The 26384-nt window shown below is 43.6% G+C and overlaps 1 protein-coding gene across 2 annotated transcripts; it reads left to right on the top strand.

Moving 5' to 3' along the window:
• Positions 1-213: 213 nt before the first annotated feature.
• Positions 214-25048, top strand: SMG8 (SMG8 nonsense mediated mRNA decay factor). Of its 2 annotated transcripts, none has more exons than XM_069757337.1 (4): positions 214-1827; positions 3878-4023; positions 12640-13521; positions 16808-16944. In XM_069757337.1, the coding sequence occupies exons 1-4, from the start codon at positions 294-296 to the stop codon at positions 16823-16825; spliced, it is 2580 nt and encodes an 859-aa protein (XP_069613438.1). In that variant the 5' UTR covers positions 214-293; the 3' UTR covers positions 16826-16944. The 2 variants fall into 2 exon arrangements, with proteins under 2 accessions (XP_069613438.1, XP_069613436.1); XM_069757335.1 differs by lacking the exon at positions 16808-16944 and adding an exon at positions 23888-25048 and having other exon boundaries at positions 216-1827.
• The last annotated feature ends 1336 nt before the right edge of the window (positions 25049-26384 follow it).

Genomic DNA, 26384 nt, shown 5'->3' with positions numbered 1-26384 from the left:
ATGATTGAAATGAGTTCCCTCCGTATAGTATGTGCTGACCAGTGATGGCCACCAGAGGGACCCAGTGGTACCATAAAGATGCCAAGCTGTATGATTGAAATGAGTTCCCTCCGTATAGTATGTGCTGACCATTGATGGCCGCCAGATGGCGCCCAACACAGATTTCAGTCAGTGTTTTTTTAGTGGAAAGATTGTGCTGTGTTCTTGTTCCTACCCGGACGTTTGCAGTCGTGACGCCATGAGTGTGCACCTTCCAATTGTGCCCCCCAGCCGCCTTCACAGTTAGCAGCGCCATGAAGACGTCGGCTAGCGGCTCTTTGCTGCTGCGGGAGCTGTTGAGCTCAGAGCCGGCGTGGAAGGACGATGAGGTGTGCGTGGTCGGGGTGTTCGGGAAGACGGCTCTGCTGCAGGGGGGCTGGGACAAAGGCTGCCTGGTGAACTCCCTGTGTGACCGCCATGTGTTCGCCCTCTTCCAGCAGCTGCCGGAGCAGGCCCGGGAGCGCAGCGTCTTCCAGACGTACTATGAGCAGGAGGCTCGCGTGCTGTACGTGGTGCTGACGGGCATCAGTGACACCGGGCAGCTGGCCAGGGCCTGTGAGGAGCTGGGGCGCGGGGACTACTCCCACGCCGAGGCCCACGAGTGGTGGAAGGATGAGGAGAAGCTGCACTGCATGCATGTGCTGTACCTGTTCTCTGTGTGCCACCTGCTGCTGCTCCTGCACCCCGCCTGCTGCTTCGACATTGCCTATGAGAAGCTGTTCCGGGCACTGGACAGTGTGCGGCAGAAGCTCCTGCCCTCACTAAAGCCGGCGCTCAAGGAGTGCCCTGTGGGCCTGGAGTGGAAGCTGAACGCCCGCCCTTGCCCTCCACGGCTGCTGTTTGTTTTCCAGCTGAATGGCGCCCTACGGGGAGTGGAGCCCAGCCGGGGAGCGGGTCAGACGGCCACGGAGAAGCCCAAGAAGCATTCCCCCAAGCGAAGGCTTCAGCACGCCCTGGAGGACCAGATCTACCGGATCTTCCGCAAAAGCCGTGTCCTCACTAACCAAAGCATCAATTGCTTGTTCACCGTGCCCGCCAACCAGGCCTTTGTGTACATTGTGGCTGAGCAGGACGACGACCCTGTGGGTATGCTGCTGGATAGCCTGCGGCACAACTGCACGGTAAAGGACACCGAACCCAGCATTGGAAGCATCTGTGGGCCCCGGCGCTACCAGATGATGAGGCACAGCCGGCAGCAGCTGTCCTTCACAGCAGAGAGCAGCTCTGGGCTTTCTGGACAGCTGGTGGACTGCACCCTGCGTGAATTTCTGTTCCAACATGTGGAGCTGGTGCTCACTAAGAAGGGCTTTGATGACAGTGTGGGCAGGAACCCACAGCCCTCCCACTTTGAGCTCCCCACCTATCACAAATGGGCTAATGTGGCCCTAAAGCTGTATGAGGTGATCATAGAGAATAAAGATGACGACCCTCCAGCCTTCCCAGGGGGCTATCCCCCCAAACTGCTGGCTAATATGAAAGTCCTGGAAGGCTATTTGGATGCAGATACTAAATTTTCAGAAAACCGATGTCAGAAAGCTCTACCAATGGCACACAGCGCCTACCAGTCCAACCTGCCCCATAACTACACCACCACGGTCCATAAGAACCAGCTGGCACAAGCGCTTAGGGTTTACAGCCAGCATGCACGTGGGCCAGCATTCCAGAAATATGCCATGCATCTCAATGAGGATTGCTACAAATTCTGGAGCAGTGGACACCAACTTTGCGAGGAAAGGAGTCTGACCGATCAGCACTGTGTCCACAAATTCCACTTGCTTCCAAAAGCAGGTAACACTGTTAATGGGGTTGTCTTTAGAGCAAAACTGGTAAAATCTACATATTGCACTTTCTAAACATTTTTATTGATAAATGAGTTACCCTGACACATTTGCTCCTTTACCTTTCACTGATGTTGCTCCTTTATGCTTGGACGTCTGGCAAGCTTCCAGCCTTTCCCGGTGTGCCTGCAGGTAGAGAAAAGCAGTTAGCCCACTGTTACAGCATAGCCGGACTGTCAGGGCTGTGGAGTCGTTAAGCCACAGTTGCGACTCCGACTCCTGGATTTTATCAGGTTCCGGCTCCGGCTCCGACTCCTTCATAAATGGCCAATTCGTAACAATAAATGTACTGTTGTCAAATATTAACATCGTGCTTATTCAGTTTCTCACCATCATATAAGTAATCAGACCACTTAGAGCAAAAACTATATTTATTAGAATACAATTAGAATATAGCAAATAACTTTTATAAACTCTTGTAAGTAAATATGCAATAAACACTGTTATGCAGTTAATAAGAAGAAATCTGTAAATTTGTCCTCAGAAGAAGTATTGCCTCTGTCAGATCCTCCTTCATGGATGCCCTCAAATCTGATCTAATTATTTTGAGAGCAGACAACAACCTCTCTACGCTAACTTGGGTTGGTGGCAAAGCAGTAACCACTCGGGCAACATCTCTCACAATGTCAGGATGCAGAGGAATCACTTGTTGCACTGTTATTTTTGATGCCCAACCCGGGTTGGGGCAGCATGAGGTTAACCAAGTATAAGATTAGATAAGGGCAGTGGAGAACAGTGACACACAAGAAGTAAGAAATGTCTATCTCCAGCAGAACTGCTTATCGCTGTTGTTCATAGTTTGATAGAACATATATATTTGAGTAACATTTATAAAATTCATATGAAAGTTCAATTATGAAATATTAATACATTTTTTTTAAAGCTGGAGTCTGAGTCGGTACATTTCTACCGACTCCAACCAAAACTAACTCCGACTCCACAGCCCTGCGGACTGTTACCCTGCACTATGTTCATCACTTTGTGCATTCCCCCTGAAGTATGGTGTTATTTCTAGAGATTCTGGCAACGTGATCATGGGTAGAGACAGACCTTTTGGGATAGATGTCGGGCGGCACTCCTCAGGGTATGTGCACACGTTGCGGATTTGGCTGCGGATCCGCAGCAGTTTTCCATGCGGTGTACAGTACCATGTAAACCCATGGAAAACCAAATCCTCAGTGCTCATGCTGCGGAAAATTCTGCACGGAAATGCAGCGATTTATTTTCCTCAGCCTGTCAATTCTTTGTGCAGATTCCGCAGCGTTTTACACCTGCTTCATAATTGGAATCTGCAGGTGTAGGTGTAAAAACGCAGGCGAAAGCCGCATAAAAAATGCACAAAATCCACAGGTAATCCGCTGCAAAGCCACAGGAAAAATGCAGGGTGTTTTACCTACGGATTCTGCAGAATCCGTGCGGAAAAATCCGTAATGGAATCCGCAATGTGTGCACGTACCCACAAAGCGAACAATTGACCTTCAGCCAGTTATGAATACCAAACCATACTTTATCTTTACCAAGAAATGTTCCATTTTAGGTTTTCTTTTCAGCGTACATAAATTGATAGAATGATACATTTGGCCTAAGGCGACATATGTACTTCTCCTGTCAGTGAGTAACTGGATGGTGTAGACATTCTGTTTCATATAGAACTTTCCATTGGACTGTTATTTCTGCTCAGTTTTAGAATATACATTTTAGGACAGTGCCTCAGATGACTAGTTCTCAATTGGATTACTGCTTTGAAGTCAAAAAGGTCTTGAAGAGGTTTTCTAAGGTTTCAGAAAACCATTTCCCACTCCGAATACCAAGGAATATACTGGTTGCTTCTTCTCTTCTTCTAAGCAATGTAATATCATTCACTTCAAATAAATCTTATACCAATACCTGTACATAGCATTAGGGCTCGCTCTTGTTCACATAATTTTACAGTCAGTGGAAAGCTTGCAACGTAACAAGTGCTTTCAGAAAACTAATATATATTTTTTTAATGTTTTCAGGTGAAAAAATTGAGCCAGATAGAAATCCACCTATTCTGTACCATAACAGTCGTGCAAGGTCTACTGGAAACTGTAATTGTGGGAGAAAGCAGGCACCTCGTGAGGATCCATTTGACATCAAGAGTGCAAACTATGATTTCTACCAGGTACAGTGTAATAGTTAAAGGGGTTGTCCGGTCTTTTGCTGAAAGACTGCAAACTTCTGATTCCTCACAGTGCGCACAATGCACTCTTCAGGATTCTCCAATTCTGGCAGCGAAAGCACACTATCACTCGATTTGCATACTTCCGGCCACATTTCAATTACACGTCCACGGCCTTCCTCAATACAAGTGAATTGCTGAGCACAGATAGTCGGAATTTGGACGGAAGTGTGCAAATTGCATACATGACTGTACGCTGTTACCGCTGACACCAGAGAATCCTGACAGTGTGTGGTGCACGTACTGTGAGGTCTCAAGTGTATAGTCATATGGAGTGACTGCAGACTAGACAAGCCCTTTAGGATACATTCCCACAATGAGTTTTTGCTGTTGCTGATCTTTTTTTTTTTTTTTTGCAACATTTCTGCAGCTATTTAGTAAATGAGGTTACTTGAGTTTCTTCATTGCGTTTTTATTGCATTTTTGATGCTGCGTTTTTTTGTCTCGTTGGTATGTCTTGTTTTAAATAAAGCTGCTTTATTTTTATTTCCTCATATTTGAGTTTGACAAAACTTTGATATAATCTTTTGCGGATTGCATGCGTTTCTGCCACGGAAATGCACTAAAAACGCATGTGCGTTTTTTTACATGCAGTCTTTTTGCGTCTAATGAAAGTCTATGAGGAAAATCAGCTGATAAAACACAATGTACCAGCAAGAGAAACTGACATGTTGCGGATTTGAAGCATGCACTGCAGATCAGGTTACACTGAGTGAAAAACAAGCACAGATAGCAGGAAGTTTCTATAAATCCCATCCTGTTTGCTGGAACTGTAAAATGCTGTATTTTTAATGCAGCAAAAAAAAAACCCGCAGTTTAAAAACTCATCGTGGGCGCACAGCCTTAATAATTTTTATAAGCCTGAGTTTCGCTCTCTGAGCGCAGCAGATGATATATGTGTGGTTGCTAAGAGTAGGCCTAGTTTAAACAAAACCTTTTAGATCGTTTTGACCCACTAAACCTCCCCTAGCCCTGGATTAGGCCATTTCCCAAGATCTGCAAAATGTTTGTCTTAACGCCAAACCAGTCTTACTATTTAAATAATGTGGTGGCTCAACTCATGTAACTTTCCTGCTGGTGGGACGGTTCCTTACCATGTAACAGTCAAGCTGCTGTCGCTGTAATCGCGTCCTAATCACTCAAGGGCGTAACATCTAGAATTCACACCCCAGTCGGCCTCATTATAGCCACAACAGTGTGACTCCCACGATGATGTGCAGCCCCACCACACTGCTGTTTTTACTAAGGCTGGTTTCACACTTGCGTTTCAAAACGCGTGCGTTTAAAAAAAAAAATGCATGATGAAAAAACGCGTGCAAACGCTGCGTTTTTTTGACGCATGCGTTTTTGCATGTGGTGAAAAAATGCAGCGTTTTGACGCGTTTACATGCGTTTTTTCATGCGTTTGCGTTTTTTAAACGCATGCTGAGAAATGTGTGACAGCTGCCAATCATCAAAATAAAGTAAAAAACCCACTATAAACAGAAATAGTTAGGGGTAGGGATCATAACCCTAAGCCTAAAGGGATCCTAACCCTAAAGAGATTAGGGGTAGGGTTAGGATCACTTTAGGATTAGGGGTAGGGTTAGGGTTAGGATCCCTTTAGGGGTAGGGTTAGGATCCGGTTAGGGTTAGGATCCCTTTAGGGTTAGGGGTAGGGTTAGGGATAGGGTTAGGATCCCTTTAGGGTTAGGGTTAGGATCCCTTTAGGGTTAGGATCCGGTTAGGGTTAGGATCCCGTTAGGGTTAGGATCCCTTTATCACCTTTATGGTGGGGGTGGCATATCAGTGTGTTTTCTGTTTTTTTTTTATAAAAACGCATGCGTTTTTAAAGCAAACAAACGCATATGCTTAAAAACGCATGCGTTTCCATTGACTCCAATGTATTTTTTGACACAAAAAAAACGCATGAAAACGCATGTGTTTTTATGTGTCAAAAAAACGCCTCTCAAAAATACTACAAGTTGCATTTCTGAAAAAGAACGCATGCAGCAAAAAAACGCATGCGTTTCAAAACGCGACCAAACGCGTATAACAAAAAACGCATGCGTTTTCAATGTTAAATATAGGAAAAAAACACATGCGTTTTTTTGTGCAAAAAACGCTGCAGACAAAAACGCAACCCTAAAATTGGTTTGGTTTATGAGTCAAAATAATAATAATAATCTTTATTTTTATATAGCGCTAACATATTCCGCAGCGCTTTACAGTTTTGCACACATTATCATCGCTGTCCCTAATGGAGCTCACAATCTAGAATCCCTGTCAGTATGTCTTTGGAATGTGGGAGGAAACCGGAGTACCCGGAGGAAACCCACGCAAACACGGAGAGAACATACAAACTCTTTGCAGATGTTGTCCTAGAACCCAGGACCCCAGCGCTGCAAGGCTGCTGTGCTAACCACTGCGCCACCGTGCTGCCCTTGAAAATGACATAAATGCCCCACAACTCCTTTTGTGTGCAAAGCTATTGGTTCCTAAAAGTCCACGTCAAAACTTAATTTTTTCAAAACAATTTCTAAGGGTAATGATGTTTTCAAGTTTTTTTAAACAAAGATTGGCTTTTTGCATGTTACTAAACCAGGACAATATCTTTTAGGTTTTATATACCGTACCTTATTTTTCAGACCATAAGGCACACCCCAGGTTTAGACAGTAGAATATAGGAAAAACACTTTTTCCTATCAATTAAAACTTCCCTGGCTGTGTAAAGTGGGGGGGGTCATTGTCACTAATTTTAATGTACCTTAGTGACACTTTGTAATTTTAATTGTTAGGCCATGTTCACATGTTCAGCATTTGGTAAGTATTTTTACATCAGTATTTGTAAACCAAAACCAGGAGTAAAACAATCAGAGGAAAAGTATAATTGAAACACATCACCCACTCCTGGTTTTGACTAACAAATACCAGGGCTGTGGAGTCTGTAAGCCACAGACTCCTGGATTTTATCAGGTTCCGACTCAGACTCCAACTCCTTCATAAATGGCCAATTCGTAACAATAAATTTACTGTTGTAAAATATTAACATCGTGCTTATTCAGTTTCTCACCATCATATAAGTAATCAGACCACTTGGTAATACTGTTATTCCTCATGTACTCACAGTTAACTGATGCAAAGTTTGTTGAAAGGATAATACTTCTTACAGTCTTCCTCTTCTGAGTAGCAGCTGTGAGATGCTTGGAAGACGCACACCAAACATCTAGTCTAGAGGAGGAGCTTTACTACTTAGAATTTGCAACACATTTTCGCTTTCTGTTTCATACATTGTAAGTAGGGGGGTTGGGGCAGTATGAGGTTAACCAAGTATAAGATTAGATAAGGGCAGTGGAGAACAGTGACACACAAGAAGTAAGAAATGTCTCTATCTACAGCAGAATTGCTTATCACTGTTGTTCATAGTTTGATAGAACATATATATTTGAGTAACATTTATAAAATTCATATGAAAGTTCAATTATGAAATATTGATACTTTTTTTTAAAGCTGGAGTCAGTACATTTCTACCGACTCCGACTAAAACTAACTCCGACTCCACAGCCCTGACAAATACGGAGGTAAAAAAACTCACCAAATACTGAATGTGTGAACGTGGCCTTAGCTTATTTATGCTTCTACTAATCATTTAACTGCAAACATCCAGCTGACTTGAAAGAAAAATGCATAATGGTCTAAACAATAAGTGTTTGAATGGACGATTAATTTGTATGCCTTAAACAGAATTCACAAACTGTGAATATATAGGCGATCACTTTTTAGTTCTATAGGGTATTACAGGCTCTGGTATATATGATGTTATTTGATTTTATATTCAGTCTTTTGTAGAGCCAGGAAGTATGACATGGATAAAAAAAAATAAGTATAATAGAAACCCGTCACCACTTCTCCATTTATCACCCACTCCTGGTTTTGGCTTACACATACTGAGGTAAAATACTGAACGTGGCCTTGGTGTATCCCTGCAGTGAGATATTATCTATATCTATATATATATAACTAGATTGTGGCCCGATTCTAACGCATCGGGTATTCTAGAATATGCATGTCCCCGTAGTATATGGACAATGATGATTCCAGAATTCGCAGCAGACTGTGCCCGTCGCTGATTGGTCGAGGCAACCTTTGACATCATCGTCGCCATGGCAACCATTATGACATCTACGTCGATACTGTGCCTGTCGCTGATTGGTCGAGGTGAATTCGCGGCAGACTGCCTGTCGCTGATTGGTCGAGGCAACCTTTATGACATCATCGTCGCCATGCTGTGCCCGTCGCTGATTGGTCGAGGCCGCCAGACCTCGACCAATCAGAGACGCGGGAGTTCCAGGACAGACAGAAAAACCCTTAGACAATTATATATATACTAGATTGTGGCCCGATTCTAACGCATCGGGTATTCTAGAATATGCATGTCCCCGTAGTATATGGACAATGATCATTCCAGAATTCGCGGCAGACTGTGCCCGTCGCTGATTGGTCGAGGTAACCTTTATGACATAATCGTCGCCATGGCAACCATTATGACATCTACGTCGATACTGTGCCCGTCGCTGATTGGTCGAGGCGAATTCGCGGCAGACTGTGCCCGTCGCTGATTGGTCGAGGCAACCTTTATGACATCATCGTCGCCATGCTGTGCTCGTCGCTGATTGGTCGAGGCCGCCAGAGACGTGGGATTTCCAGGACAGACAGACAGACAGACGGAAAAACCCTTAGACAATTATATATACCTATATATATAATTGCCTAAGCGTTTTTCCGTCTGTCTGTCTGTCCTGGAAATCCCACCTATATATATAATTGCCTAAGGGTTTTTCCGTCTGTCTGTCTTTCTGTCTGTCTGTCTGTCTGTCCTGGAAATCCCACGTCTCTGATTGGTCGAGGCCGCCAGGCCTCGACCAATCAGAGACCGGCACAGCATCGACATAGAAATCCCGCGTCTCTGATTGGTCGAGGCCGCCAGGCCTCGACCAATCAGCAACGGGCACAGCGACGATGATGTCATAAAGGACGTAGACATTTCACGTTTCTGATTCAGCGACGGGCACAGTATCGACGTAGATGTCATAATGGTTGCCATGGCGACGATGATGTCATAAAGGTTGCCTCGACCAATCAGCGACAGGCACAGTCTGCCGCGAATTCTGGAATCATCATTGTCCATATACTACGGGGACATGCATATTCTAGAATACCCGATGCGTTAGAATCGGGCCACGATCTAGTATAGATATATATATATATATATATATATATATATATATATATATATATATATATATATATATATATATATATATATATATATATATATATATATATATATATATATATATATATATATATATATCGTGGCCCGATTCTAACGCATCGGGTATTCTAGAATATGCATGTCCCCGTAGTATATGGACAATGATGATTCCAGAGTTCGCGGCAGACTGTGCCCGTCGCTGATTGGTCGACGCAACCTTTATGACATCATCGTCGCCATGGCAACCATTATGACATCTACGTCGATACTGTGCCCGTCGCCGAATCAGAAACGTGGGATTTCTACGTCCTTTATGACATCATCGTCGCTGTGCCCGTCGCTGATTGGTCGAGGCCTGGTGGCGGTATTCTAGAATATGCATGTCCCCGTAGTATATGGACAATGATGATTCCAGAATTCGCGGCAGACTGTGCCCGTCGCTGATTGGTCGAGGCAACCTTTATGACATCATCGTCGCCATGGCAACCATTATGACATCTACGTCGATACTGTGCCTGTCGCTGAATCAGAAACGTGGGATTTCTACGTCCTTTATGACATCGTCTCTGTGCCCGTTGCTGAATCAGACGCGGGATTTCCAGGACAGACAAAGACAGACAGACGGAAAAACCCTTAGGCAATTATATATATATATATAGATATACTAGATTGTGGCCCGATTCTAACCAGGGTGGATTTGATTTAAATCTAACTGATTTTAAATCACGATTTAAATCACTAGTCAGTAAGGCTTGATTTAAATCAGTGATTTAAATCAAAGTTTCTACCTAACTGAATTTGACTCCGCAAAGGTCCCAGCCTCTTCTTAAGGGCAAAAATGTTACAACATGAACAGAGTTGAGAAAAAGACCTTAATCCTATTGTTCTACAAACCTATGAATACAGAATCAACCCCTTCAGTGCCAAGTCCAAGAAGTTAGACAATGTGTTTCTGATTGTTTGGAGTGGAATAGATCTGCACAACACAAGAAGAATGTGAATCTAAGTGTGAGGAGGAGGAAGGGCAAGCAGACAAGAAAATGAAAGTGAAACTTTGAGCACAATACTGCAGCATAGCCACAGACAGACAAGTCTGGATCTGTTTGTGTGTATGATCTGAGGTTTATTACATTCTTTCCTTATAATGGCAGCAGGCCGTAAAAGAGACCCAGTTTGGGAATATTTTAATGAAGCTCCTTCGCCAATCGGTAAGGCAGGCATGCGTGCAAAATGCAAACGATGCAACAAAGAGATGCAAGGCCTGGTGGTGCGAATGAGGCAACATCATGAGAAGTGCGGTGATGAAGATGACTCATCTTCATCACCGCACTTCTCATGATCCATGCCACTCATCTTCATCACCGCACTTCTCATGATGTTGCCTCATTCGCTCCACCAGGCCTTGCATCTCTTTGTTGCATCGTTTGCATTTTGCACGCATGCCTGCCTTACCGATAGGCGAAGGAGCTTCATTAAAATATTCCCAAACTGGGTCTCTTTTACGGCCTGCTGCCATTATAAGGAAATAATGTAATAAACCTCAGATCATACACACAAACAGATCCAGACTTGTCTGTCTGTGGCTATGCTGCAGTATTGTGCTCAAAGTTTCACTTTCATTTTCTTGTCTGCTTGCCCTTCCTCCTCCTCACACTTAGATTCACATTCTTCTTGTGTTGTGCAGATCTATTCCACTCCAAACAATCAGAAACACATTGTCTAACTTCTTGGACTTGGCACTGAAGGGGTTGATTCTGTATTCATAGGTTTGTAGAACAATAGGATTAAGGTCTTTTTCTCAACTCTGTTCATGTTGTAACATTTTTGCCGTGAAGAAGAGGCTGGGACCTCTGCGGAGTCAAATTCAGTTTTGAGAACTGCGTAAGTAAAGCGAGTGTCTGTGATTAATATAGGAGAGAAACTGCCCACTAATCCTACAGAAACCTCTGGAAGAGCATGGCATTGTGAATGTTACACATATACAGCCTTTATTTTACTGAGTTAAACAACTCGGCTTTATCTCATGATGGAAGAACCTTTGGATGGTAAAATATTTTCCTCAAAAAGCAGTTTATTGAAAAAAATCCGATTTAAATAAAAAAAAATCCGATTTAAATAAAAAAAATCCGATTTAAATAAAAAAAATCCTATTTTTTTTTTTTTTTTTTTATTTAAAAAAAAAAAAACATTGATTTTTATCCACCCTGATTCTAACGCATAGGGTATTCTAGAATATGCATGTCCCCGTAGTATATGGACAATGATGATTCCAGAATTCGCGGCAGACTGTGCCCGTCGCTGATTGGTCGAAGCAACCTTTATGACATCATCGTCGCCATGCTGTGTCCGTCGCTGATTGGTTGAGGCCTGGCGGCCTCGACCAATCAGAGACGCGGGATTTCCAGGACAGACAGACAGAAAAACCCTTAGGCAATTATATATATAGATATATTACACACACATGCACACATACACACACTGGGACCTGTACAGAGGCTGCAGCAGAGCATTTGCAGAAACCTCAACTTGACTACGGCAACGTAAGCACCATTCAAGTCTTGTGACCAGTCCTATGACCTGGAAGGCTGTGGAATTACTGGTGCAGAGTGTCCTGCCACTGCTCAGCTCCTGCAGCCTCTGTTCAGTCCCGGCAGCTTCCTCCCCTGCTCTGCATCGATCACATAGATCAGTGTCAGACAGGAGAGACTGAAGCTCTGTGATCAGGATGGACACTGTGTCAGCGTTTTCTTCCATCACAGGAAGCTGCCTCTAGACTATATGGTGCGCACGCTTCCTAAGTGATTCTTGTTAAAAAAAAAAAAAAGAAATGCAGCTTAAGTCTGAATTATACAGTAGTTAAAAATTGGCAAAAATAGAATAAAACTAAGTTTATTTTTGTTTAATACTTATAAGTTAATCTACATAAAGTCCTGTCTCAGTCTTCATAAGCGCAAAGCACTAGACAATGATAGATGCCATTAAAGACTGTTGACAAAAAAGGGTTAACAATGGTTGTGTTTTGAGATTGTATTCATGGATACTACTGTGCAAGTGCTCGGAGGGCTTGCATTCACTGCGTGTCTTCTAGCCTTATTCTTCCACCCACAGACACACTTGCCTAGAGTAAAGCTGTCACGCAGTGTGTGGGGGCTGGAGGTAAGACTCGCTGACAAGTGACACGGAAAAGCAGCATTTTCAATGGATATTTAGGTCATGATAAAGGACAATAAAAAACTGTTCATAAAGTAGCATCAATATTCAGTTAGTGTGCATAATGTTTCCACTCTTTTTGTAATATTTCACAGATGCTTGAAGAGAAATGCTGTGGAAAACTAGATCACATTAATTTTCCAGTATTTGAGCCAAGCACACCAGACCCTGCTCCGGCCAAGAATGAGGCACCTTGCACTTCTCAAGAAGGAGATGTTGAAGGGGAGAAGATGAAAGACAAGGAACCTCAAACACAGGGTGAAAGTACAAGTCTGAGCCTTGCACTTAGTCTGGGCCAGTCCACTGATAGCCTTGGAACATACCCAGCTGATCCCCAAGCACAAGGAGATAATGCTGAACCTCCAGGGCAGGCAGCAGAAGAAAAAGGTGAAAAAAGGCCCACTTTAGTGGACCGTCAGGCATCCACTGTTGAATATCTGCCTGGTATGATGCATTCAAACTGTCCAAAAGGCCTTCTTCCTAAATTTTCAAGTTGGTCACTAGTAAAACTAGGTCCTGCTAAATCTTATAACTTCCACACGGGGTTAGATCACCTTGGATTTATTCCAGGGACCAATTATCTCATGCCTTGGGACATTGTCATTCGTACAAAGCCAGAAGATGAAGGGGACCTGGACAGCAATTCTTGGCCAGCTCCGAATAAGTCTATACCTGGGAAAAGAAGTGGAGCAGCAATCGGAAGAGGTCGTAGGAGGGATGATATTGCAAGAGCATTTGTTGGTTTTGAGTATGAGGATTCGCGGGGACGTAGGTTCATGTGCTCAGGGCCGGATAAAATGATGAAAGTTCTAGGGAATGGACCGAAGGAATCAGCAGTTAAAGCCCTCAACACTGACATGCCTCTGTACATGTTGTCGCCATCCCAAGGACGAGGACTTAAACCTCATTATGCTCAGCTCATGAGACTGTTTGTTGTTGTTCCTGATGCTCCTTTACAAATTATAATGACACCTCAGGTAAGGACCCAAAAATTGCTCATTCTTTTAGAGGACGTAATTACAATTGGGATTGGAAGGTGGGAGATGTATTATGTTGGGATTTGGGTACAGCCATTTGAATAAAGTCTAACCTTAGTTCTGAAAGTACATATTTCTATTCTCTTACTCCATAGTAGGATCCTGTTAATTGATTTACATGACTCATCTCTTTTATCCTTCACTGCTAAGCCGACCTACTCCCAAGTTTAAGCACATTTGCCATAATATAAGTTTCTATCTTGCCTTATTCCATGTTCCATTATTCAGAACACTTCTTGCTTCTACTGATAAAATCTCAGTAATATTAAGTAACTTCTAGCACCCTCTTATTTGTGTGGGTTGGCCATTTTACCCTTAGCCTTGTTTAATTCAGGGATGGATAAAATCTGTACGCCATGGCGACTACAACATAGGCCCTCCTGTCACTTGATATGATCAATGGCGGGTTACTGACAGCCTTAGGCCAGGGTCACACGAGCGTATACGTCAAACAAGTGCTATCCAATTTTTTTTCTAAGTTAGCACTCTGACCAATATTATTTAATGGGGCAGTGCTGATGACTTTTTTTTTTTTTTTTTTTTCCAATCACAGAATCGGTGAAAAAAATCGCAGCATGCTGTCATTTCACTCTGAAATCAGATGTCACTCGCCCATTCAAGTATGTGGTAAACATCCGGCTGCACTCACATGACATCTGAGTGCAGTCCGATTTCCACGGATTCACACAATGTAGAAGATGGATAAATTTTGTTCTCCATCTTCTCCACGCAGTGGGCTACGATTCTCTCATCCAAGAGAATCGGATCACACTTTTCTTGGCACTCTTGATCAAGCTCTGATCCCCCCGGGGGGGGGGGGTCTCTGCTCCCCTCTTCTTTTAATGACAACGTTGGCTTGATAGAATCAGAGAAAGGCTGAGACGGATGGAAAACAAGCAGGTGGGAAGGTGCACTTAAATGTTTGGCCACACTAATGGTGCACCAAGTGCCTGTGTTTGGTTTGAACAGTCACTCTGTTCTGAAACAGCCCCTTTAAGCCTTTCCCGACATATGGCGTACAGTCATATGTCCAGTCTTTTACCTTAATGCAGTCTCGCAAATCGAACCCCCATCTTTTAAGGCAGATGATAGCTTACGGTAATTATTCAGCCACCATCTGGTTTCAATAGTCGCAGGTGGAGTGGAGCTCCGCCTACAGCTTTTTACACGTTAAATGCTGCTGTCAATCCTAATGAAAAAAGCATATAAAAAAAGTTTGTCACCCCCTTTTGCCACATTAAGAATAAAGGGTTTCAACTGCCGAAAGACAGCAATAAAATGCAATAAGAAGCAATCAAAACATTGTATCTACTGCAAAATGGTATTCATAAAAACCTTCAGCTTAGTGTGCAGAAAATGAGCTCTCAAACAGCCCCATATCCTGAAAATTGAAAATAGTACAGGTCTTGGAAAATGGCGACACAAGCAAAGAAATTTTCTTGTTTTTTTTCTTTTTACAAATTCCCCCCCCCCCCCCCCCCCCCAAACTTTGTCACCACTGAAATAGAAAAAAAAATGAAACTATGCATGTTTAGTGTTTGTGCAAATGTCCTGACCTAGAGAATCATATTGCCAGGTCAGTTTTACCATGTAGTTAACATCGTCAATAACCCCACCCCCTCCCCCCCTCCAAAAAAAATAACTGTAATTGCAATTTCAATGCACTTGGAATTTTTTTTCCTGCCTTCCAGTGCATCACATTATGAAATTAATAGTGGTATGCAAAAGAAACAAGCCTTCATACGGCTATGTGGATGGAAAAATAAAAGTTATGGCTCTAGGAACAATTGGAGGAAAAAACTGAAATTGGCTGCAGCGTGAAGGAGTTAGGTTCACTGGCTAGAGCAGTGGTCCCCAACCTTTCTGACCTTAAGAGCCACATTCAGCTGAGAGTCGCTAGCCACATCCTGCTCCCAATCCCTCACAGTAGTGGTAACCAAAGCCTCCATTACTGGTTTAATGATGACCAAAGCTTTTCCACAAAATACCAAGAGCCAGGGGTTCCCACAATACTCCCATTCAGTATTCTCCCATAAAACACTCCCAACACATCACATCCAGCTTCAAGCACCTCCTCTGACAGGTAGCATCATCCTGTCTCCAGCTTACAATGCTAGACCATCTCAAAACCCTTAAGACCAGGATATGTGCACCCAGGGCTGTGAAAGTCGGTGTCATGGAAATTGAGGAGTCGGAGGTTTGGCTTACCAACTCCACAGCCCTGCCCATATCTTCTCTTCTGTGTAGGGCTACTCACAAATTTCGTTAATTTGCATGTTAATGACAGGCCAATTTTTACAATTCTAACCACTGTCCCTTTAGGATAGTGGTAATTTTTTTATATATATGACTTGCATTTATTTGTGGAAAAAAAATGGAAATTTGGCGGAATTTGCACATTTTTCCAACTTTGAATTTTCATGCCCTTAAATCACAGAGATATGTCACACAAAATACTTAAAGGGAACCTGTCACCCCAAAAATCGATGGTGAGGTGAGCTCACCAGCATCAGGGGCTTATCTACAGCATTCTATAATGCTGTAGATAAGCCGCCGATGTTACCTGAAAGAGGAGAAAAAGACATTAGATTATACTCTCCCAGGGGCGGTCCTGCTCCGATGGACGTCTCAGGTCCGGAACAGCGCCTCCCATCTTCATTCCATAACGTCCTCTTCTGGTCTTCACACCGCGTCTCCAGCGCAGGCGTACTTTGTCTGCCCTGTTGAGGGCAGAGCAAAGTACTGCAGTGCGCAGGCGCCGGAAAGGTCAGAGAGGCCCGGCGCCTGCGCACTGCAGTACTTTGCTCTGCCCTCAATAGGGCAGACACAGTACGCCTGCGCCGGAGCCGCGGCGTGAAGACCAGAAGAGGATGTCATGTAATGAAGATAGGAGGCGCCGGAGCGGACCTGAAACACCCATTTGACCGGACCGCAGCGGGAACGCCCCTGGGTGATTATAATCTAACCTCTTTTTCTCCTCTTTCAGGTTACATCGGGGGCTTATCTACAGCATTCCAGAATGCTGTAGATAAGCCCCTGATGCTGGTGATCTTGCCTCACCATCGATTTTGGGGATGACAAGTTCCCTTTAATAAGTAACATTTCCCACATGTGTACTTTAAATCAGCACAATTTTGTACACCAATTTTTTTTTTTATTAGGAAGGTAGAAGGATTAAAAGTTGACCAACGATTTCTCATTTTTACAACACCATTTGTTTTTTTAGGGGCCACATCACATTTGACGTCACTTTGAAAGGTCTATATCATAGAAAATACCCAAAAGTAACACCATTCTAAAAACTGCACTCCTCAAGGTTCTCAAAACCACATTCAAGAAGTTTATTAACCTTTCTGGTGCTTCACAGGTATTTTTAAAATGTGGAAAAAAATGAACATTTAACTTTTTCACACAAAATTTACTTGAGATCCAAATTGTTTTATTTTGACATGGGTAACAGGAAAAAAATGGACCACAGAATTTGTTGTGTAATTTCTCCTGAGTTCGCGATACCCCATATGAGGGAGAAAACCACTGTTTGGGCGCAGGGTAAAGCTTGGAAGGGAAGGAGCGCCATTTGACTTTTTGAATGCAAAATTTGTTGGAACAATTGGCGGACGCCATGTCACGTTTTGAGAGCCTCTGATGTGCCTAAACGGTGAAAATCCCCCACAAGTGCTGTGCCACCATTTTGGAAACTAGACCCCTCAGTGAAATGATCTAGATGTGTGGTGAGCACATTGAACCATCAGGTGCTTCACACGTTTATAACGTTGAGCCGTTAAAAGAAAAAAAAATACCCACAAATGTTTTCGCACAAAATATTGAATTTTCATAAGGGTAACAAGATAAATTGTTGTGCAGTTTGTTGTGCAATTTCCCCTGAGAATGCCGATACCCCATATGAGGGAGAAAACTACTGTTTGGAGAGCCCCTGATTGCTTAAGCAATGGAAACCCCCCCACAAGTAACCCCATTTTGGAAACTAGACCCCTCAAGGAATGTATTTCTTAGATTCATGGTGAGTTCCTTGAACCCCCAGGTGCTTTACAGAAGTTTATAACTCTGAGCCGTGAAAATAATAAAATCACATTTTCCTCACAAAAATGTTATTTTAGCCCCAAATTTTGCAATTTCATAAGGCTAACAGGATAAATTGCACCATACAATTTGTTGTGCAATTTCTCCTGAGTTTGCTGATACCCCATATGTGGGGGAATACTACTTTAGAGGCACAGTGCAAAGCTCTAATGGTTTGAGGGTGCCATGTGACATTGGCCGAGCCCTGAGGTGTCAGAACAACAGAAACTCCCTATATGTGAACTCATTTTACAAACTACACTCCCCAATGAATTAATCTAGGGGTGCAATGATCATACTGACACCACAAGTGCCTCACAGAGTTTTATACCGCTGAGTGGTGAAGAAAGAATAAATTACATTTTTACCACTAAAATGTTGTTTTAGCCCTGAGTTTTTTATTTTTTTCTATGGGCTAATACAACAAACTGAGGTCCATTTTTTCCTGAGTGTGCCAATACCCTACATGTAATTGGGAAATATTTTTCAGGCACCGTGCAAAGCTCAGAGGGCAAGGAGCGCCAGATTTTACTGTTATGGTTCGCAGGTGCCATGACCCACTGCGAGAGCCCAGGAGGTGCCAGAACAGCAGAACCCCCCCAATAAGCGATCCCACCGACCACCCCACAGATGTGTCACAGAATTTTAACACCATTGGGCAGTGAAGACAAAATAACTACATTTTACCAGCAAAATTTTGTTTTAGCCCCAGATATTACATTTTCAAACAAGAAGTGGGTAAAAATGGCACCAAAATTTGTCCCACAATTTCTCCTGAACATGGCAATACCCCATATGGTGGCTATACTGTACTACTTAGCCATACCGAGAGACTCTGGAGGAACGGAGCGCTATTTGCCTCCTGGACCTCAGATTTTCCTAGAACAGTTTGCGGACTCTATATGCAGTGCCCCTAATTGCTAGAAGAGCAGAATTCCCCCTCAAGTGAGCCCATTTTGGAAATTATACAGGAATTTATCTACAGGTTTAGTGACTATTTTGACCCCATGGTATTTTCCAGAAATAAGCAGTAATGAATGTTGCCGAGTGAAAATTGCGAACTGCCGCTGCAGTTACAAGTGCGCTGCAGTCACCAGTACGTTATGCCCACCTCGTGTTTCTGGAGGCATGCACCCGTAAGTTAGGCGGGCTCTCATCGCTTCAGAAATGCCAAAAGTGGACTCAATATGTGGGTTAGGTACACTGTGGGGCTCAGAAGGCGAGGGGGTCATTTGGATTTGGGAGCAGAGAATTTACTGAACTTCCTTGGGCGGGTGAGGAGCCATTTCGCTTTTCCAGAGCCTTTGTGCTACCAGTAACGTGGAAGCCCCCTAAATTTCCGTTAACAGATGACAGACCTAAGGGGGCTTGATTTGTTTTTTTGTGGATTGAGTTGAAGCTTTTATTGGGAACATTTTACATAACGTTTGGGATCACATTTATCCGGCGTTCTACGATGAGCACTTACTTTGGGGTTTCCATCTAAATCTCTGAGTGACGTGATTCATATGAAACCCTCCGAGGGATCCATTCACTATAGTGATGCAGCAGAGTTATTTTTAACTCCCTCTGGCCTCTGTTCAGCTATATCCTTTTTTTCAGAAGTGCACAAAACTGTCCGACGGCACTTTTATGCAATCCTAAAAAGGACACCGTCTGATTACAGGTCAGACAGCGTCCACAGTGCCTCCATCTGCCTCATTATAGAGAATCTTCTGCCGGGGGTTCCATCTGATTAATGTATTTCAGAAATTTACACGCAAACCCTGGTGTAAGCTCTCAGCACAGATCGCATGATAAATATGCGTCAAGCCTTACTACAATCTTTGGGAGGCAGAATGAAAATATCAACAGAATGTGAAGAATTGGTTTTATTTATTTTTTACGCCGTTCCTACAAGTGATTAGTCGACTTTATTCTTCGGGTTAGTGCGATACCAGATTTATATCGGGTTTTTATGGTTGGATGCTGTCACACACTTTTTATTGCAAAAATAGTTTTTGCGTTACCACATTTTGAGATATATAATTTTTCCATATTTTGCCCCACAGAGTCATGTGAGGTCCTGTTTTTTGCAGGACGAGTTGACGTTTTTAGTGGTACCATTTTTGGGCACATGACATTTTTTTATCGCTTTTTATTCCGATTTTTGGGAGGCAGAATGAACAAAACCCAGCAGTTCAGGAATTTCTCTTTGGTGGGGGGTTTTATGCCATTCCGTGTGTGGTAAAATTGATAAGGCAGTTTTATTTTTTGGGTCATTACATTGGGTCATTTTTGGGATTACAGCGATACCCCATTTATATAGTTTTTTTTGTGTGTTTTGGCGCTTTTGTTCAATAAAAACTTTTATAGAAAAAATAATAATTTTTGCATCTCTTTATTCTGAGAGCTATGGAGCTGTATGGTGGCTTGTTTTTTGCGGGACAAGATGACGTTTTCAGTGGTACCATGTTTATTTATATCTGTCTTTTTTATCGCGTTTTATTGTAGTTTTTGTTCGGCAGTATGATGATAAAGCATTATTTTTTTGCTTTTTTTATATTTTTAATGGTGTTCACTAAAGGGGTTAACTAGTGGGACAGTTTTATAGGTCGGGTCGTTGCGGACGCTGTGATACCAAATATGTGTACTTTAATTGTTTACTAGATGGTGGCCCGATTCTAACGCATCGGGTATTCTAGAATATGTATGTAGTTTATTTCTTAAAGGGAACCTGTCACCCCGAATATCGCGGGTGAGGTAAGCCCACCGGCATCAGGGGCTTATCTGCAGCATTCTGTAATGCTGTAGATAAGCCCCCGATGTTACCTGAAAAAGGAGAAAAAGAGGTTAGATTATACTCACTCAGGGGCGGTCCCGCTGCTGGTCAGGTCAGATGGGCGTCTCTGGTCCGCTGCAGCGCCTCCTATCTTCATTACAAGATGTCCTCTTCTGATCTTCTGCCACGGCTCCGGCGCAGGCGTACTTTGCTCTGCCCTGTTGAGGGCAGACAAAGTACTGCAGTGCGCAGGCGCCGGGCTCTGACCTTTCCGGCGCCTGCGCACTGCAGTACTATCCTCTGCCCTAAAGAGGGCAGAGCAAAGTACGCCTGCGCCGGAGCCGTGGCTGAAGATCAGAAGAGGACGTCTTGTAATGAAGATGGGAGGCGCCGCAGCGGACCAGAGACGCCCATCCGACCTGACCAGCAGCGGGACCGCCCCTGGGTGAGTATAATATAACGTCTTTTTCTCCTTTTTCAGGTAACATCGGGGGCTTATCTACAGCATTACAGAATGCTGCAGATAAGCCCCTGATGCCGGTGGGCTTACCTCACCCGCGAATTTCGGAGTGACAGGTTCCCTTTACGTTTTCAGAATAATGCAATTTATACACCGGATTCAGCTGGCCGGCCGCGAACAATTAGCAAAGCGTGGTTCAAATTCCACGCCAATTTGTGGCCGGACTGCGCCTGTCGCTGATTGGTCATGTCCAGCCGCGAACAATCAGTGAAGCTAGGGCCGGCTCCAAGCTTTTGAGGGCCCCGGGCGAAAGAGTCTCAGTGGGTCCCCCCCTTTAAGACATACCACGATTCATGATGCACAGATACAGCAGAGAAATATAGCACAGCCAAGTAGCGCACAGCCACGTGGTATATAGCACAGCCACGTGGTATATAGCACAGCCACGTGGTATATAGCACAGCCACGTGGTATATAGCACAGCCACGTGGTATATAGCACAGCCACGTGGTATATAGCACAGCCCACGTGGTATATAGCACAGCCCACGTAGTATATAGCACAGAGATGTAGTATATAACACAGCCCACGCAGTATATAGCACAGCCCACGTAGTATATAGCAATGTGGGCACCATATCCCTGTTAAATAAAATCAAAAATAGTTATATACTCACCCTCCGTTGGCCCCTCGGCTCCAGCCCAGGCGCTTACCGATGCTCCTCGTGACGCTCCGGTCCCAAGAGTGCATTGCGGTCTCGCGAGACTGCTACGTCATCATCTCTCGAGACCGCAACGCATGGACCGGTCACCGGAGCGTCGCGAGGAGCGGGAAAGGCCTGGGCTGGATCCGGAAGGTGAGTACATAATTTTTTTATTTGTTTTTAACATTAGATCCGGCACCAATGTCGCTGAAATCACGCGGCAATATCGCTGATTAGTCACGCCGACTGGGCGTGACCAATCAGCGAAGCGGGATTTAAATCCTGCGGCAATGTCGACGATTGGTCTCGCCGGTTGACCGCGCCCAGTCAGAGAAGCGTGATTTAAATCACGCGGCAATGTCGCTGATTGGTCGCACCAGCTGGGCGCGAGCAATCAGCGAAGCGGGATTTAAATCCCGCGGCAATGTCGCCGATTGTAGGGAGCGGCCATTTCGCGGCCGGACTGTGCCTGACACTCCCAAGAGTGCAATGCGGTCTTGCGAGATGATGATGTAGCGGTCTCGTGAGACTGCACGACATCATCTCGCGAGACCGCAATGCATGTACCGGACCGTCTCGAGGAGCGGGAAAGGCCTGGGCTGTATCCGGAGGTCGACAGAAGGTGAGTATATAATTATTTTTTTTATTTTTTTTATTATTTTTAACATTAGATCTTTTTACTATTGATGCTGCATGGGCAGCATCAATAGTAAAAAGTGGGTCACTCAGGGTTAATAGCAGCGTTAACGGACTGCGTTACACCGCAGTGTAACGCGGTCCGTTAACGCTGCCTTTAACCCTATGTGAGCGCTGACTGGATGGGAGTATGGAGCGTGCACTGACTGGGCGGAAGTAGGGAGGGACTAATCATTGGCCGGACTGTGCTCGTCGCTGATTGGTCACGGCCTAATGGCCGCGACCATTCAGCGACGCGGGATTTCCGGGACAGACAGACAGACGGAAGGGACCCTTAAACAATTATGGTATATAGTAGATATTTTTTTTTTTCATTCAAATATTTATTTGTAGATACAATATCCTTTGAGTTTTTGATTTTGATTTTTTTTTTAAATGTTTTTACAGTTATTTAAAAAATGTTTTTACTTCTTTAACCTTTTTTTACTTAGCTTAGCCAGGTTGTCAGGTATGGGCATGACAGTAAATGTGCAGTAGGTTGTTGGCTTAGGGCCCTCACTCCTAATGTAGCTGTTGTAAGATTGCTCTTACTGAGCGTATTGGGGGACACTCGCTTGGCATGAGATTCAGGCACACGGGCATTGTTTTTCACACAAAGCAGTCTATTTGGTTTATTAAAGACTCATAAACCATATCATGAACAGTCCATTACACATTTCATCAGGACATCACATTAAGTCTGCGGCAACTAAACACGCTGGTCCTCTTCTGACCAGTTGCCGTGGGTTACCACACAGTTCATGATACAATAAGCACCCACAGTTTATGGAGGTACCTTACGGGAGCTCCTGCTCCACCTGCTGACTCCTTGTCAGTCCACTCTTCTGGGTAAGCTGCCTCATGGGGATCACCAACTTGCCTGGGCGGCACACCTTAGTCAGTCCAGACCCACCGGAGGACGGTAGCTTCCCCAACACAGACTGTCCAGGTCCACAGTGTCACTGTGCGCTGCTCAGGGATCCGGTCCTACTCCCTGGACCTCCCAACACACAAGCATGTGGCCTGTCCAGGTGCTGTTCAGGACGTTAGTCCAACACCCCAGGCCACCAGGTCTGAAGCCCCACCATGTGCTCTTCAGGAAGCCTCCTCCCAGGTCTTCCAACACCGGCTTCAAACAGGAAACTCACAGCGACATGTGACCCACACCCTGGTCACATTATATATCCTTAACCACTCCCCTGGGTGGGAGTGTGGGTGCCTGGCTAGTTTGTCCCGCCCATCTCACATAACTAGCCCTGCCAGCCTCCCATGACTATTATACAACACAAAATACTTGTGGGACTATAGGTCCCAGAACACCACATCGCTTCAGGCTGGCAGCGCAGAGTCTTCTCCTCTGCGACACATGTATCGGTCATTCCCAATACTGCCGGACTTTATCACATTACCGCAGCCATTCATGCAACTGCCATGCACTCTCATGGCCTCCCTACACCCCTCGTGCGTATACTGGGGAGACCATGCAGCGCCCCCTACCTGTTACAGGGGTCACTGCATTACACTGTCTACATTCTTACCTTGTATTGAATTTATTGTCTGTATATGTCACCGCTTATAAAATTATTATTTATAATGTGCACTAACTTTTATTTGCTGTTATTTCTAGGTGCAGCCAGGACCACTTCCATGTCCTATTTTTTATCCCGAAAAACAGGAAATTATTCTGCCAGCTGATGGATTATGGGTCTTAAGATTCCCTTATTCATATGTGACGGATCGAGGACCTTGTTACCCTCCAAAAGAAAATCAACAACTGATCAGCTACAAAGTGATGAGAGGGCTGTTAAAGACGGTCACGCTATAGTGCAGAGATTCTTTACATGTTATCAGTTAGCCATGTTGAATTATGTTTTGGGGATGCGACATAAGTGATTTTGTAACTGCAGAAACAATAATTTTGTCTTATTTCTAATCTAAATCTCACGGCATCGAAGGATAAAGTGTTTCACTTCACTTTGTGAATTGTCTGAGCATATTTAAATTTTGCCATTTACCAGTATGTATATATGTATAGTTACATAATTTAACAGACTAAAGCAGAAATTAGTGTCTCGTAGCACAATAATTGTGGTGATGAGTTCCAGTAGTGTATGTGATCTGCTGACACAGCTCTTTAATTGAACAAAGTAGTTGCCTGTAACTAAGGGTCCTATAACCTTAAAATTAAGTTTTCACAGGGCTGTCCAGAACTTACTCACCTTTTTTTAATGCTTGCTATTATTGTACACACCTTTTGAAGTCTAATTTACCCCCAAAAAAACATTTATTGGAAGCAAACTCATTTATGTATCTGCTTATTCACCTTCTGGCCAAGCATGATGGGGAGATCAGAGGGGGAGGGGTACAAAGTAACATTGTATCAATCTTTCAGATTACCAAAAAATGTGCACACTTGTCAATAATACGACCATGTAATGTGTTCTGTGTCCTCTTTTTTTATTTATTTTTTCTCTACAAAGATTACTGCTTGCTTGTGAGCAGCATATAAAGTGTGCTAATCATGATGCATACATGTAGCATAATGTGTATATGTAATAAATATACAAATAATTGTTACTTTACGTTGAGATTTACCTTGGTAACATGTAATTGTTCTTTTCTACCTGTAACAGTGTCATTGATCATGCCGTTGTGCTTTCCACAGCACTTATGTGAATCACGAACTGTGATGTATTCTCTGCAATTGCTGAAGTAATGGTCATTGGACTTGCAGTATATAAATGCAATGTAAAGTTGATGAGTTCATAGTAAACTTTTCTATTACAAAGCTGCTTTTTATGTAATCTATGACCATATTCTCCAAGTGTATAATACTGTAAACCATACAAGTATTCCAAAATATGGAATTTATTAAATACCCAGCCAATGCACACAGATGTTTGTGACTAGTGACTGTTTTCCCTTGTCCATCCCTGCCTTGAATTCCCCACACATTTGCAAATTTGCAATTACATTTGAATCATGAACCCAGATCAAACACTAAGGACAATCATAATTTAAAATGTAAACTTGCCCTACGTCATGTCATTGTTTTTAGTATGTGAAATCAGCAATACAAAACTATATAAATGTGGTATCATTGTAATTGTACTGACCCACAGAGTAAAGTTGTTTTATCTATAATACCACATGGTGAATTACGTAAAAGAAATCCCCAAAAGACCATTCATGAATTGCTGTTCCCAACTTATTCTGCAAAAAAAACATATTACTCTTGTGAGCCACAAAATAGAAAATTATATCCCTCAAAATATGGTGATAAATCTCTCTGAAGATCTGTTTATACCAAGGAATGTGACGGTCACAAGGGGGCATTCTCTGTGTCTGGTGGAGAGAAGGTTTTTCCACCAACATAGAAGAGGATTCTTTACTGTTAAAGCAGTGAGAATCTGCAATTCCTTGCCTGAGGAGGTGGTGATGGCGAACTCAGTCGAGGGGTTCAAGAGAGGCCTGGATGTCATCCTTGAGCGTAACAATATTGTATCTTACTGTTATTAGGTTCTTTAGAAGGACGTAGATCTGGGGATTTATTCTGATGGAATATAGGCTGAACTGGTTGGACAAATGCCTTTTTTTTGGCCTTGCTAACTATGTTACTATATTATGTCTATATGTTCAACTCCAATTATAGCTTAACAGATACAGTGGTATAGTATCATACGATTGGATGAAAATATTGTATGGTAAACCTGGCTAGCACAGAGCACAGGGAGGCATCGCGCAGGGAGGGGGGGCTCCCTGCATGCTTCCCTGAGACCCTCGGAGTAACACGATGTGATCGCGTTGCTCCGAGGGTCTCTTACCTCCTCCCTGCAGGCCCCGGATCCAAAATGGCCGCGGGGCTCCTTCCGGGTCCTGCAGGGAGGTGGCTTGCAGGGCAGGCGCTTGCAAGCCTTCTGCAGTGCCTGTCAGATCGCTGATCTGACACAGTGCTCTGCAAAGTGTCAGATCAGCGATCTGACGCTATAGTGTGATGTCACACACTGGGACAAAGTAAAAAAGTTTAAAAAAAATATATATTTACATGTGTAAAAAAAAATTGTTCCAATACATACATTTCTTTAAATTAAAAAAATAAAAATACACATTTAGTATCGCCGCAT

This window comes from Ranitomeya imitator, chromosome 3, assembly GCF_032444005.1.
Source record: "Ranitomeya imitator isolate aRanImi1 chromosome 3, aRanImi1.pri, whole genome shotgun sequence".
NCBI classification, from domain to species: Eukaryota; Metazoa; Chordata; class Amphibia; order Anura; family Dendrobatidae; genus Ranitomeya; species Ranitomeya imitator.
Note: the sequence above shows the minus strand (reverse complement) of the source record. Positions and strands in the feature narration are given on the sequence as shown.

Excerpts from the sequence above, each read along its gene's own strand:
- SMG8 (XM_069757335.1), top strand. The coding sequence starts at position 294 with ATGAAGACGTCGGCTAGCGGCTCTTTGCTGCTGCGGGAGCTGTTGAGC. Across the intron at positions 4,024-12,639 it reads CAAACTATGATTTCTACCAG|ATGCTTGAAGAGAAATGCTG; the intron begins GTACAGTGTAAT and ends AATATTTCACAG. Across the intron at positions 13,522-23,887 it reads AAATTATAATGACACCTCAG|GTGCAGCCAGGACCACTTCC; the intron begins GTAAGGACCCAA and ends TGTTATTTCTAG.